General features: G+C 46.1%; 1 protein-coding gene across 2 annotated transcripts in view; it reads left to right on the top strand.

Moving 5' to 3' along the window:
* LOC110527917 (rho GTPase-activating protein 39) overlaps window positions 1-11,707 on the top strand; it is a 55,084-nt gene extending 43,377 nt beyond the window's left edge. The window contains exons 3-10 of one of the 2 annotated variants that reach the window (XM_036983388.1): window positions 887-2,276; window positions 4,412-5,057; window positions 5,277-5,366; window positions 7,801-7,874; window positions 8,285-8,484; window positions 9,263-9,354; window positions 9,429-9,598; window positions 9,821-11,707. In XM_036983388.1, the coding sequence (XP_036839283.1) occupies window positions 887-2,276; window positions 4,412-5,057; window positions 5,277-5,366; window positions 7,801-7,874; window positions 8,285-8,484; window positions 9,263-9,354; window positions 9,429-9,598; window positions 9,821-10,015 (2,857 nt within the window). In that variant the 3' untranslated portion in view covers window positions 10,016-11,707. Of the gene's footprint in view, window positions 1-886; window positions 2,277-4,411; window positions 5,082-5,276; window positions 5,367-7,800; window positions 7,875-8,284; window positions 8,485-9,262; window positions 9,355-9,428; window positions 9,599-9,820 lie in introns of both variants that reach the window. The other variant, XM_036983387.1, reaches the window with a different exon arrangement.
* The last annotated feature ends 321 nt before the right edge of the window (window positions 11,708-12,028 follow it).

The raw sequence follows: 12,028 nt of genomic DNA, 5'->3' as shown, positions 1-12,028 counted from the left end.
CAGTTGGTCAGATGGATAGAATGGTTTATTTGCTGAACCACGGATGAATGGCAGTTGGATCTAAGTGAGATATTGAGGAATGAATGAGGCCTGAAGCTTGGGCCACAGGAATTACAGGGTTAGAAAGCTAGAGAGAGGTGTAAACAGATTAATACCAGATTAGTTCCCAGTGCTTGGATTAGCATTCTGACGACGTCTGAAGTTAGCCGCAAGGGAGGAGTGTCAACCTACAGTCCCTCAGGCCAGATGGAGACTCTACTGTAATTCTGCTCCCCAAGTATGTTCTCAAATACACTCTTCTCTACTCAGTCTGTGAGTGTTTTGGAACTGTGGCAGCTGGGAATTTAGATCTTATCGTGTTTTGTCATTTTCTCAAATGTTAACCAAATGTTTCACATGAGGTGTTTTGAGTCTGTGTAATTGATGGGTCACGACTCTTGGGAGGAGGTACTGTGTTATGGTCCAAAGCAGGAGAATGCTTAACACACTTACAGTACGTAGGAAATGTTTTCCACACCTCTAACCCAGACAGCAATGGTAATTGTGTCTTTTTAGGAGGTTGGTTTGCACAACACACACTGGAGATATTGTCTTATGACTTAGAAGGCAGTATTTTGGAGGGTCAGTGAAATGTCTGGGGAAGAATGCGAGGAATCTCATCACAGTTTTCCCAAATCTGTCTGAGCTTGGAATTTAAATTTGTGGAGCATTTTTTTTTGATGGTCACAATTTAGAAGTAACCACAGGCTTGTTGAAGTTCGGGACAATGGTTTGCTTGTTCGGTGACTGTCATCAGGTGTGTGTGTGTGTGTGTGTTTTTATCTGCAGTTATCTCTTTAAATCCAAACCCAGATCTCATCCTTCCCTTATTCTCTTTCTATTCCAGAGAGCGCTCTCAGAGATGGCAGCCTTCCCCAGGGTCTAAGGCAGCAATGTTGGTTAAAGTAAACAGTGTCAGTCGGATCCAGCCTGGAGGCCCATCTAGCCCGGACCTGCAGCTCCGCCACCACAACACACACACACACAACAAGCCCAACGGCCACCAGGCCTTCACCCTCCACCCCGTCAGCAGCAAGCCCCCGGGGGCTCACTCCTGCTCCACCCAGGGCTACAAGACCGCACCCTCCGGCAAGATGGCCGCTGACGCCCGGCAGGCCCACCACTTGAGAAAGACCGGCAACGGCAGCTTCTGTCTGGTGTCCTCTGACCCTCCCCAAACTCCCGGCAGTCACAGGTCCCAGCCCAGCACCCCCAGGTCTGTGTCACCACAGTACGCCTCCACACCTCACCTCTACGACGACCCGGGAAAAGAGTGTCCCATCTATGATGAGCCTCCTGTGGACATGGAGGTGGAGGGAGCTCACCTCCATAATGAGCCTGGTGGTCTATCCCGTCTCACCCCCACACACAGCCTGCAAAAGCCCAGGCTCCTCCAGCACCCTGGCTCCTCTCACTCCGAATCCAGGCACAAGAGGAACCCTTCTGCCTCTGACTACAGCCCTGCTGGCCTGGAGTGCATCAAGCACATGGTTGTTGTGGACCCAAAACAGGGCCTCCTCTCCACCTCCCCCGGTCCCACTCGCACCCCCTCCCCCACACCACGATCAGACCCCCTCTTGGCCCATCCCCAGTCCCAGCCACGGGGGCAGCAGAGGGAGCCAGGGACCCTGGAGAAGAAGCAGACATGGCGAGCCCTGGAGGCCAGTGTGTTGAGGGCAGTGGAGGCTCGTCACAGCAGGCAGAGCAGCCAGGCCTCGCAGGACTTCCCCACACCTCCATGCCCCCAGACCACCGCCACCTACCAGGACTCTGGCTACTCCACTGGCCCCTCTCCGAGCCTGAGGAGGAAGAGCCGGCGAAGGCTGGGGGCCGGAGGCCGGCCTGGCTCAGTGGGCAGCAGCGGAGAGCTGTGTGCCCTTAACGAGAGGCTGATGGCGGAGATGAGAGAGGTGGTGAGCCGCTCCAACACCATGAGGGAGATGAAGGCTGGAGGCCTGGGGGCAGAGATTAGCGAGAGGGGCGCAGTTCCCCGGACACGTTCCCCCGTGGACTCCCTGCAGTGGTATGGAGGAGAAGGAAGGTGTGCGTCACGAGAAGACGTCCCCTCCGCCAGCCGCTCGCTGAGCAGGGCGGGTAATCATGGCAACCCGGCCCTGCCACCCCTGGAGATGCCTGGTAGGCAGAAGAGGACCTATGAGAAGGTGGACACCTTGGAGAAGAGCATCACCAGTCAGGCCGGCCTTTCCTCACCAGACACCCCTGGACCTCCCTCAGAGGTAAGCATACACTCCAGTATTTGTCTCTGTCTGGCTGTGAGAGAGAGGAGAAATATGGGAAGACCTTGGAAGTCCACTCCTGATAAATGGATTAGTTCTGGTTTGTCTGCTTAGTTAACTCTGACTGGTGAATGTTGTTGTGTGGTCTGTTTATGTGGAACAGTTTATTTTTCTTTGGATTCTGTTTTGTTTTGTCTGGAGGTGGTTACATTGCTGGTGCCTTTCCAGGGCTACTTTTATTGCTAGATTACTTAGGACGTCTCTATGCCAAATTAAATACATTAACATAAGTATTTCAGAGGTTAAAAAATTCTGAACAGAGTAAAGACAGATTAGGTCATTATGTGTATTATAAAACTGGATAAATGTACTAATGGTATTATAACTAAGCAGAGTAATTCACACAGATGGGATGGACAGAAGTGATAACTTGCTTGCTGTCAGGAGCTTGAATTATTAGGCTAGTACAGGTGCACATGATTTGTGCAAAGCCTCAGTGCTATGAAACCTACCATTTTATAATCCCAAACCCTTTCTACAATGCACTTTCTTCACCCACCCCACTCCATATGTCTCTATGAAGTTCCAGGAATCTAAGGAAACAATAGAGCTAATAAGTCTGAGGTTCAGTTGAAATTTAAAATAAGTCCTGAAATCAATAAGACTGGCGATTAGAATCTGACTGAGAGAAACATAAGGTGCCGGGGAAGATGCAACGCCTTAAACATTCTAATCAGGAGCGTCAGGCTCAGGGGCCCCACTGGACCAATATATGGCTCAGGCATGGTGCCTGTGAGCTTAGCGCTACCTGTCCCCCTCTGACTGTCCTACACCTAGCCAACGCAGCAGGCCCCTGTCCCTCTGTGCCAGCTCTCTGCCTGGGTATCAGGAGCCTGGGCCAAGCGTGGGAGATCCAGGACATGGCTCCCCCTGGTCAGGAAGGAGGGCCACTGTGGCCCAGATGGCACAAGTTTGGCAGGGAGAGCTGGGTACGGGTGGGGTTCAGAGGCTGGTGCCATGAGGGGTTGGTACTGAATCAATGGCATTTATACAAATATAGGCAACAATCCCCTAATCCTGTACTGAAATGTTCTACAGACCTGCTGTTATATCATGATACACACAGATTTGCTCGTACAGAATACACACAAACACTATTGGTTGTTGGCTATACCCCATGTGAAGTTTTGGCTGCATTGGTCTAGCCTTTCCGAAGCAGAACATTTACTACTTATTTAATTTTTTTAAACAGTGAACCCAGTCGTTTAAAGCCAGCATGGAAATGTGATCTGTTTTCAACGTGTAATCTATACAACTCTGAATATTTGATACTGAAATCTGTTTTAGAGACTTGTTTTATTTAACTCTGCTGTTGAATTACCACCATGTCATGGGGCATCTGTAAGCTATCTGTGTATAAGAGAAGAGGAATTATAGAATGTATCATTCATACTGTAAATGTTCCTTTGCCTAGTTAAACTTGCCCGTGGTTCCATTTGATCTCAAACAGTGACCCATACCACTCATTTAACACCATTAAGACCATATGACCATAAAGAAGTGCCGCCAAACCCAAATCCATACGGTCTAGGCACACTTTACTACTATATTACATCATAGTCAAATTAAAGAGAGATGCTGAACGTTTTATGTTCCAATAGTACATTCCTGCTGTGAATTGGCCTGGGTTTTGATGTTTCTCTGACCAGAGCTGCATTACTGGTTTGGTTTTTGCTGTGAGGGGCGGTGACTGTGGACAGGGCTCCGTATAGGCAGAAATCCCACTTGGGATCAGATGAAGGATTTGCACATGTAGTCTTAAAGGAGCTGTGGGTCAGGCAGAACAGAGGTAGGGCCTCTCATGTCACTCTAAGCTCCTCACCTTCTCCTGACGAAAAGGTCCATTTAGATATTGGGGAATTTTTGGTGGACGCGGCTTTAGAAAATTTATTTGCCGGTCCTGCAACAATTCCCCCTCGATCCCTCGCATTGCAGAGCAAAGGTAAAGCAGCCTCGTCAACACTGAGGAGCCTGCAGCTGTGGACAGCCATACATACTGCTGCACTGACGCTTTCTTTCCCTCTTTCCTCTTTTCTCCTCTGTTTTCCCTCTCTCTCTTTCTCTCTCCCCTGAAGGTGGGGACCCTGGAACTGAAGGCTCAGTTGGACAGCAGGAAGAAAGGTATGGTGGACGGACGAACAGGCTCACTGGGCCCACATCACCAACGCTCCGTCTCCCATGACAACATAGAGGGAGAAGGAAGAGGAGGAATAGGAGGCTCCTACCACCAGCTCTCTTACGCCACCCTGCGCAAGCCCCCGCCCCCAGACACCTCAGGCATGGCGGACTGGGCCAGCAAGCACCTGAACATGCACACCCAGGGCCTGTTCCGCCGCCGTGTCTCCATCGCCAACATGCTCTCCTGGAACCGCGGCTCCATCAAGAAGCCCATGCTGGTGACCAGCGACCGTGCCGTGAGGAAGGAGGCCTGTGAGATGTTCAAGCTGGTCCAGGCCTACATGGGAGACAGACCCTCACGGCTGGACCGTCGCCACGCCGCCCTGCTCATCGTCACCAAGTGCTGGGGCATGCAGGGCCTGAGGGATGAGCTGTATGTGCAGCTGGTGAGGCAGACCACAGGCAACACCAGCCCTAGGAGCCTGGCTGCAGGCTGGGAGCTGATGGCTGTCAGCCTGGCCTTCTTTGCCCCCTCTCCCAAGTTCCGCTGCTACCTGGAGGGATACATCCAGAGGCACACGGATCCGAGCAGTGACAAGAAACGTGAGTCTCAAACTGAGCAACAGGGTGGGTCACCTTTCTCTCTCTTTGTTTCGTCACTGTCTGTGTGTCTGTCAGTATCAGCATGATGGGTATAGCTTGATGTGTGTGAGGATTTTAAAGTGTTTTTTCCCTCTCCTCTTCTCTCCTGTTTGCTCTTCGAGAATGTTATTTGATTTTCTGAATCGGCTTTTAACCTTTGCCTTATTTCCTGGTTTCCAGTGGCTCAGTTCATACTAGACCAGCAGGACATGAAGCTGAAGAAGAACTCAAAGTCCAGAAAGAAACGGAAACAGAACACAGATGAAGAAGGTAGGTCTGAGATCACTTAGGCAGCATTATAAAGATTTGTGTTTAGTGTGTGGTGAGTTTTCCTAAAACTCCTAAAAGTCTGTTGGAGAGTGCTGAAGTGAGAGACCAATCATTTATTTATTATTTTCTCTTGGGTAGGAAGCCATTACATATCAAACATGGTTCATATCTCACTGCAGATTAAGAATTTGGAGAAATGGGAATTTGTTATGATTTGTCACTTGACTACCATGCTAATATGCAGAACTTCCCTTGTAGATGTATTAAATGGTTTTCACAAAATACCAGTGGAGGTGGTAAGGGAGCTGAAGGATAAGAATTTCTATAGAGATACAATAGGGGGCCATGTTAGTGTTCCTCTCTGGCAGCCCCACATTGTGATTTAGGTAGCCTACTTACTGCACTGACCCCAATAGACGGATTGCCTGACAAAGGCAAGATAGCTGCCAACAATGACAAGAAGCTGTCACGTGGGGAATCGTAGGTGGCTCATTTCAGTTTGTTGTATTGTTATTGATACCATGTCTTGATTTCACTTGTGTCATGTCTACTAAAATGGTTAAAATTCCCTGGCTAGCTAACAACAACTTCAACCATGTTTGAGAGACAAGTGCTCATTCTGCAAATGCATGTATGTTTCCAATAAACATTCAAAGAGGAAATATAGTTGACATGTTGTCAACAATCCTTTGATTCTAAGTCAATCCTGTCTGTTTTGCCCCAAACCTGCACACTCATTAGTCTTGTTGCTATAGGGCAACCCACAATATCAGCCGTGATGATGTCATCAGAGAGGAACCTACCTGTCTAAGTGGCAGTGACCACAATGGTGAACCCACACACATTGTTCATCAATGACTGTAACGTCAACCTATTGTACACACTGGACAAAATCAGTGACTCGCAGGCCATGAGGAATGGCTACCCTTCATGGGAGTGACTCACTGTAGAGGTCTTGAGATAGAGGCAGGAATAATGACTTGAGGGAAAGGGCTATTGCATTGCTCACGTGATTGGCTGGTGGGTCCACATCAAGGGAAAGCCTCCTCATGAGCTGAAATGAAGGGTGGTGTTGTGACCACAGCATGGAGCAGCTGTGAGCAAACTGGTGGGAGGGAGTAGTGTGTGTGGGAACTGGAGGCCTCTTGTCTTTTCTTGAGCCTAGGCTGGTCTTGCTTAATTGGGTTAAAAAACTTTGCTGAGGTAGCATCACTAAACTGATACCCCGGGAGAATCTAACAGATATAGGCAGACCGTCTGGACCCAGAAGTTAACAGGTGTCATCATTACAATCTTTGACTTGTGCTCTTAATCCTCTGAGGGGTTATTTCTCATGGGCTCTGGTTGCTTCGTTGTTGTTTTGCCTTATCAAAACAAAATTTTCATTTGGACCACCGCTGGTGTTCAAACCTGCTCTCAGGCTGGGTAAAAAAAAGTAGTCCAATTCTTGCTTTTCTTCCCCTAATGATTAGTTAATTCAGGGAATCTTGGGAAAAACAGTGTGTTTTCCCTGAGATCAATGGGAAATTATCGTTATGATCTCTGTAATTAGCTGTAATTACAGTCAAACTGGGACAGATTAACGATGGCGGTGTACATGCATGAGTCAGTCACCTGTTTGCTATAAATCCAGGGTCTTTCAGTCTAGAGAACATTCCAGGAAGGATATTTTTCATCGCAGCACAAAATTCTCCATCTGGCCAGGGCTCAGCCACCTGAGAGAGTTCTCTGGGAAGGAAGGGAGATGGTTGAGATCCCATGGGTGTGATAGGGAGGCTCTGGGATGGAAGTGGAGACCTGTTTATGTGTAAATTTGAGTTACCACAGTGACGACGGCCTGTAGTACGGAAATTATGCGGTTCTCTTAGGAAGTGGCTCATAAATTTGGAGCATGATTGTTGAGTGCCTTGTTCCATTACTTTGAGGCCCAGTCATGATTATTTAATTCCTCAAATGTATCTTACTTCAGAAAATACACCCAAGTACAGGGAACGAGGCAGACCGCTTGAGTTTGGGTCTGTAGGTAGGGGTACTGCTCCCTCCAGTGTACTAAGTGTCTGTCTGAATCAGCTGGGACAGGATGTGCTGGCTCCATTCTCCCAGCTTTTCTTTCTATACCGGGACAGTTGAGACGTGTATACTCTGATCCCCTTATGCCAGAATCACACAGCCAGCATCTCTCCAATTACTGCCGTGGAAATATCTGACATCTATGGGAACAAATTGCGTGTCCATTTAGTGAGGAATTGTTCAACCCTTTTATCTGTTGTTTTGGTTGAAAACGAAGGCTCCTTAGAGGATTCACTTACTGAGCAGACGTATCTATGAAGGTGTGACGTGCAGCTATAGTAAGAGCTGTATTTCCCATGGTGTTGGGTTACTGAGTCGCATTCCTCAGTGTTACAGTGGCCCTGTCTTCCTTCTCTCGTCACAGGTCTGCCCATCAGCACGTATGCAAAGTTCTGCTATCGCAAACTACAGAAAGTGGCCATAACTGGAGGCAAAAAGGTGAGTTGAGAAGTGAGCATGGCAAAGGGGCAGGGAATGACAAGGGAAAATAGTATTTGTCACAAAGGTATTTAAACATGCCCAAATAGAGAAGGCAGTCAAAACACAACCCCACCCTGAATGTCCCTATTTGTTTAATACTCAAAGGGTTCCTAACCAATACAGATGTTGATAAAGAGATTAATAATGCTAGAGAGATAAACATGGACATTAGTCAGAAACATATCATGGATAGATTCTTAGTCACAGGGCTTACATACACACAATATAGTCTATTTCAGATATAATCTTTGATGTTAACAGTCATAGACAAAGTCATAGACAAAGTCATAGACAAAGTCATAGACAAAGTCTTACATGAACAGTGTAAAATATAGTCCTAGTCGTCACACTGTGAACCTCCCCTGCAGGGTCTTCGTAAGCCAACTCTGGAGGAGATTGACCACAGCAGACGGGCCATCGTGACCCCCTCCCTGTTTGGCAGCTCCTTGGACGAGGTGATGGAGCGCCAGAGTGAACTCTTCCCAGACAGGAAGCTACCCTGGGTACAGGTGCAGCTCTCCCAATACGTCCTGGCACTGGGAGGGGCCCAGACTGAGGGCATCTTCAGGTGAGACGGATGGACAGGGTCAGCAAATCACCTCATTGAACTTGGTGTATTCATCAGTGAGGTGTGGGTTTGTGTTGTGTGTTTAGCAGGGTCGCGGTCATAAAAGGAGATCTAGTGAGGATCTAGACAAATGTATGCCAGCCTTGGTGGGTGGTCTCCTGAAGCAGTACATTTTAAAGCAAACATTCCCTGTGTACTCTACTGTAAAGAGATGGACAGCAGAGCAAACATTGCATACCACTGCTCAAGAGCCCCTGGAGACCAGCAATGTTTCATTTGATACTTTATAAAAATGTTTACACTTTTGTTTTTGCATGAGGCCATGGGCTTTCAATCATGTTGTTAGAGCTATTCTCATATCTGTGATTTGTGAGTAAGTATTTTTGTTTGGTCTGTATTTCTGTAGATTATTCTATTAGGTTTGAATTTGTTTGGAGGAGTATTTATTCTCAACATAAACATTATACCCCACCCACTACAATGTTTCATGGGCGATAAGGAGCTTTGGTATTTTTTTCTCCTACTCCAGCTAATACAGAACAGGCCTATTCACCATGGTTATTATCATGGTCAGTCCCTAAATCCAAACAAATTCCGCCAATTAAGAACATGATACTCCCAGTGCCGTTTGTGTCATGATAACCGTTTCACCATGTTATAATGGGTTTTCAAGCTATGCCGCTGAACATACCTGTAGATTGGTAATAGTGGGTGTTATAGTTCCCCCTAGTGGCCATGCAGTGCAACTGAATACTGAATTAGAACGCTTGTTCTGAAGGGTGCCTGGAGATATCGATGAAGTCAACGCATTGAAGCTCCAGGTCGACCAATGGCGGATCCCAGAAAACCTCTCAGACCCCAACGTACCTGGTGAGTTAGTCTGTACCTCTGCTATTATCTGTGCGTGTGTGTGTTAGTGTTAACACTGTCCCCGTCTCCTCTAGCCTCCCTGATGAAGCTTTGGTATCGTGAGTTGGAGGAGCCTCTCATCCCCATGGCCTTCTACAAGCAGTGTGTCAGTAACTATGACGACCCTGTGGCAGCCATTACTGTTGTACAGTGTCTGCCTGAGCTCAACAGACTGGTGCTGTGCTACTTCATCCACTTCCTGCAGGTAATAACCATGACACAACACCACAGCTAATACAATACAGTCATACTGACACAACTATTATCGTATTCAACATTGGAGACATGGTCATTGGTCAGAAAGTTGAAATAGAACAAATCACTACAAACTCATTAATTTGTCCTTAGTCAATCTGTTTCAAGTTACATACTCTGCCTTCAGTCCCTAATGATTTTTCACCCTTTCTCTCACACTAATTATCCCCAGGTGTTTGCTCAGCCTGCTAATGTGTCTGTTACTAAGATGGATGTCAATAACCTTGCCATGGTGATGGCCCCCAACTGCCTCCGCTGCCAGTCTGATGACCCACGAATCATCTTTGAGAACACACGCAAGGAGATGTCTTTCCTGCGCATGCTCATTGTTCACCTGGACACCAGTTTCATTGAGGGCGTTGTGTAGACTGACTCCCTTGACACCACGTGCCCCAGTGTCACTGAGAGATTCGCTCTGCGAAGCCCGCCCCACTCCATTGACCTATCACAAAACACACACACACACTGGAAATCATACTGTAACAATACCAGAGTTGATCAGTTATGTCTTCAAAGGCAGGGTCATAAGAAGATAAGAGAATCCAGATGTTTCACCACTGAGTACTGTACGTAACACCGTCACTTGACAGTGGACCCATCCTCTGTTCTACTTTCTGACTGCAGAACAATACATCTGTGCCTACTGCATAGGTGACATTGTGTGTGATATGTGATGGAAACCCCACAATTATTGCACACAAAAAGACTACAAATGACTTTACATCATAGGGACCGCTTTTTATCCAGTTCATTTGGATGACTTTGTTTTAACTGCATGTAAAATCAGATTTTCCTCCTACATTTATAACTGAATGTGACGTGCCATTGTTTCTTTGCTGGATATGGGCTGTGCAGGAGGAGTCTCATATGGTTTGTACAGGATGGACATTGTCATCAGGAAACAGACCCAGGGTCCCCTCCTTATATCTATTTGGCCTCTTGTATGTATGTGTGTCTGTGTGTTTGAGTTCTAGAGACTCAGCCTCCAGTTCTTATTTACAAATGAGAAAAAATGTCTAATTTAAAAATGAGCGTGCCTGTGATGTTTTTAGTAGTTCTATCAACAAGACTGCATCAGTCTCACTGCTATGTTGGTGATTTTATCTAAAAATAAAAAAAAGTTATTCCACAGCCATTTTGATATAGAGCCACCGTCTATAGTCTGACTACAGTAGAGCCACAGTCAGAGCGTACATTTCAAAGTACAAACTGGAAGCAATAAGACCATGTGTTTTGGAGCTTGTGTAAAATGCCCGTTTTAGTGGTCTCCTCAACAGTGTGTGTTGTGCAATAACAACCCTCTGATTTTCAACTGCTGATGGAGGATGTTATAAATGTATTCTGGTACATGTATGTACTGTGTGTATGGGAGATCTATTCGGCAGCAGGTAGCCTAGCAGTTAGAGCGTTGGGCCAGTAACCGGAAAGGTCGCTGCTTGGAATGCCTGAGCTGACTAGGTGAAAAATCTGTTGACGTGCCCTTGAGCAAGGCACTTAATCCTAATTTGCTCCAGGGTTGCCGTACTACTATGGCTGACCCTGTAAAACACGTTTCACTGCATTTATCTAGTGCGTTGCCAAAAATAATGTTTTTTTTGTTGCAATACACCAATATTGAAAGAGGCATAAACACATGTGTAAAGTAGTAACACTATCACTTCTTTTCACCATAGATATTTTGGCTCAGGTGTTCTGTTAAAACGGGTGTAGTGATAACTGCTCTCTGCTTCCCTCGGTAACTGAAGGTCTGAATTTCACATGCATCCAAACTATGATATAGTAAACTGACGATGTAGATAAGACACTCCCTGGAAGCTTTCCTGTGTAAATAATGCTTGTAAATAGTAACAGTAACTCTGGCTGTATTTTCAAATGATCCATGATAAAGATGAACCTTTTTGATTTTGTAACTACTCATAATTTCCCTCCTGCAAGCTTGCCTTTGAAAATAGTACTGATTCAACCACTCATTGTTTGTGTTGTGTATTATGTGAACATACCCTCTGTTATTCTATGAAATGATTGTTCAAGAAAAATAAAGGTTTAATTGTAGACTGGTTATCAGACCTTTACTGGATTAAGTGTATAAAAAAATGTATATGTTATTGAGGCTATTGCCTAATAGCATTCCCTTTATTAATGTCTTGTCCAAATGTGTTGTACCGTCTGAGTATTGTAAAGTAGGCCGACATGGTCCTCAGTTCTTTATGGTTGTCTTGTCATTGTCCTTATCGTCCTGGTAATTAAAACAAATATAGTGGATCTTTTTGTACATAAGAATGTAATGCAGAAGTTGCAGGAAATTAAATTAACATGATTCAGATTTTTTTTTTTTAGAAAGTGTTGTCTTCTAAATAAAGGAAATATAGCCTATTTCGGA

Source organism: Oncorhynchus mykiss, chromosome 7 (assembly GCF_013265735.2).
Source record: "Oncorhynchus mykiss isolate Arlee chromosome 7, USDA_OmykA_1.1, whole genome shotgun sequence".
Classification (NCBI taxonomy): domain Eukaryota; kingdom Metazoa; phylum Chordata; class Actinopteri; order Salmoniformes; family Salmonidae; genus Oncorhynchus; species Oncorhynchus mykiss.
The sequence above is the reverse complement of the archived record's forward strand: the minus strand, read 5'-3'. Positions and strand labels throughout refer to the sequence as shown.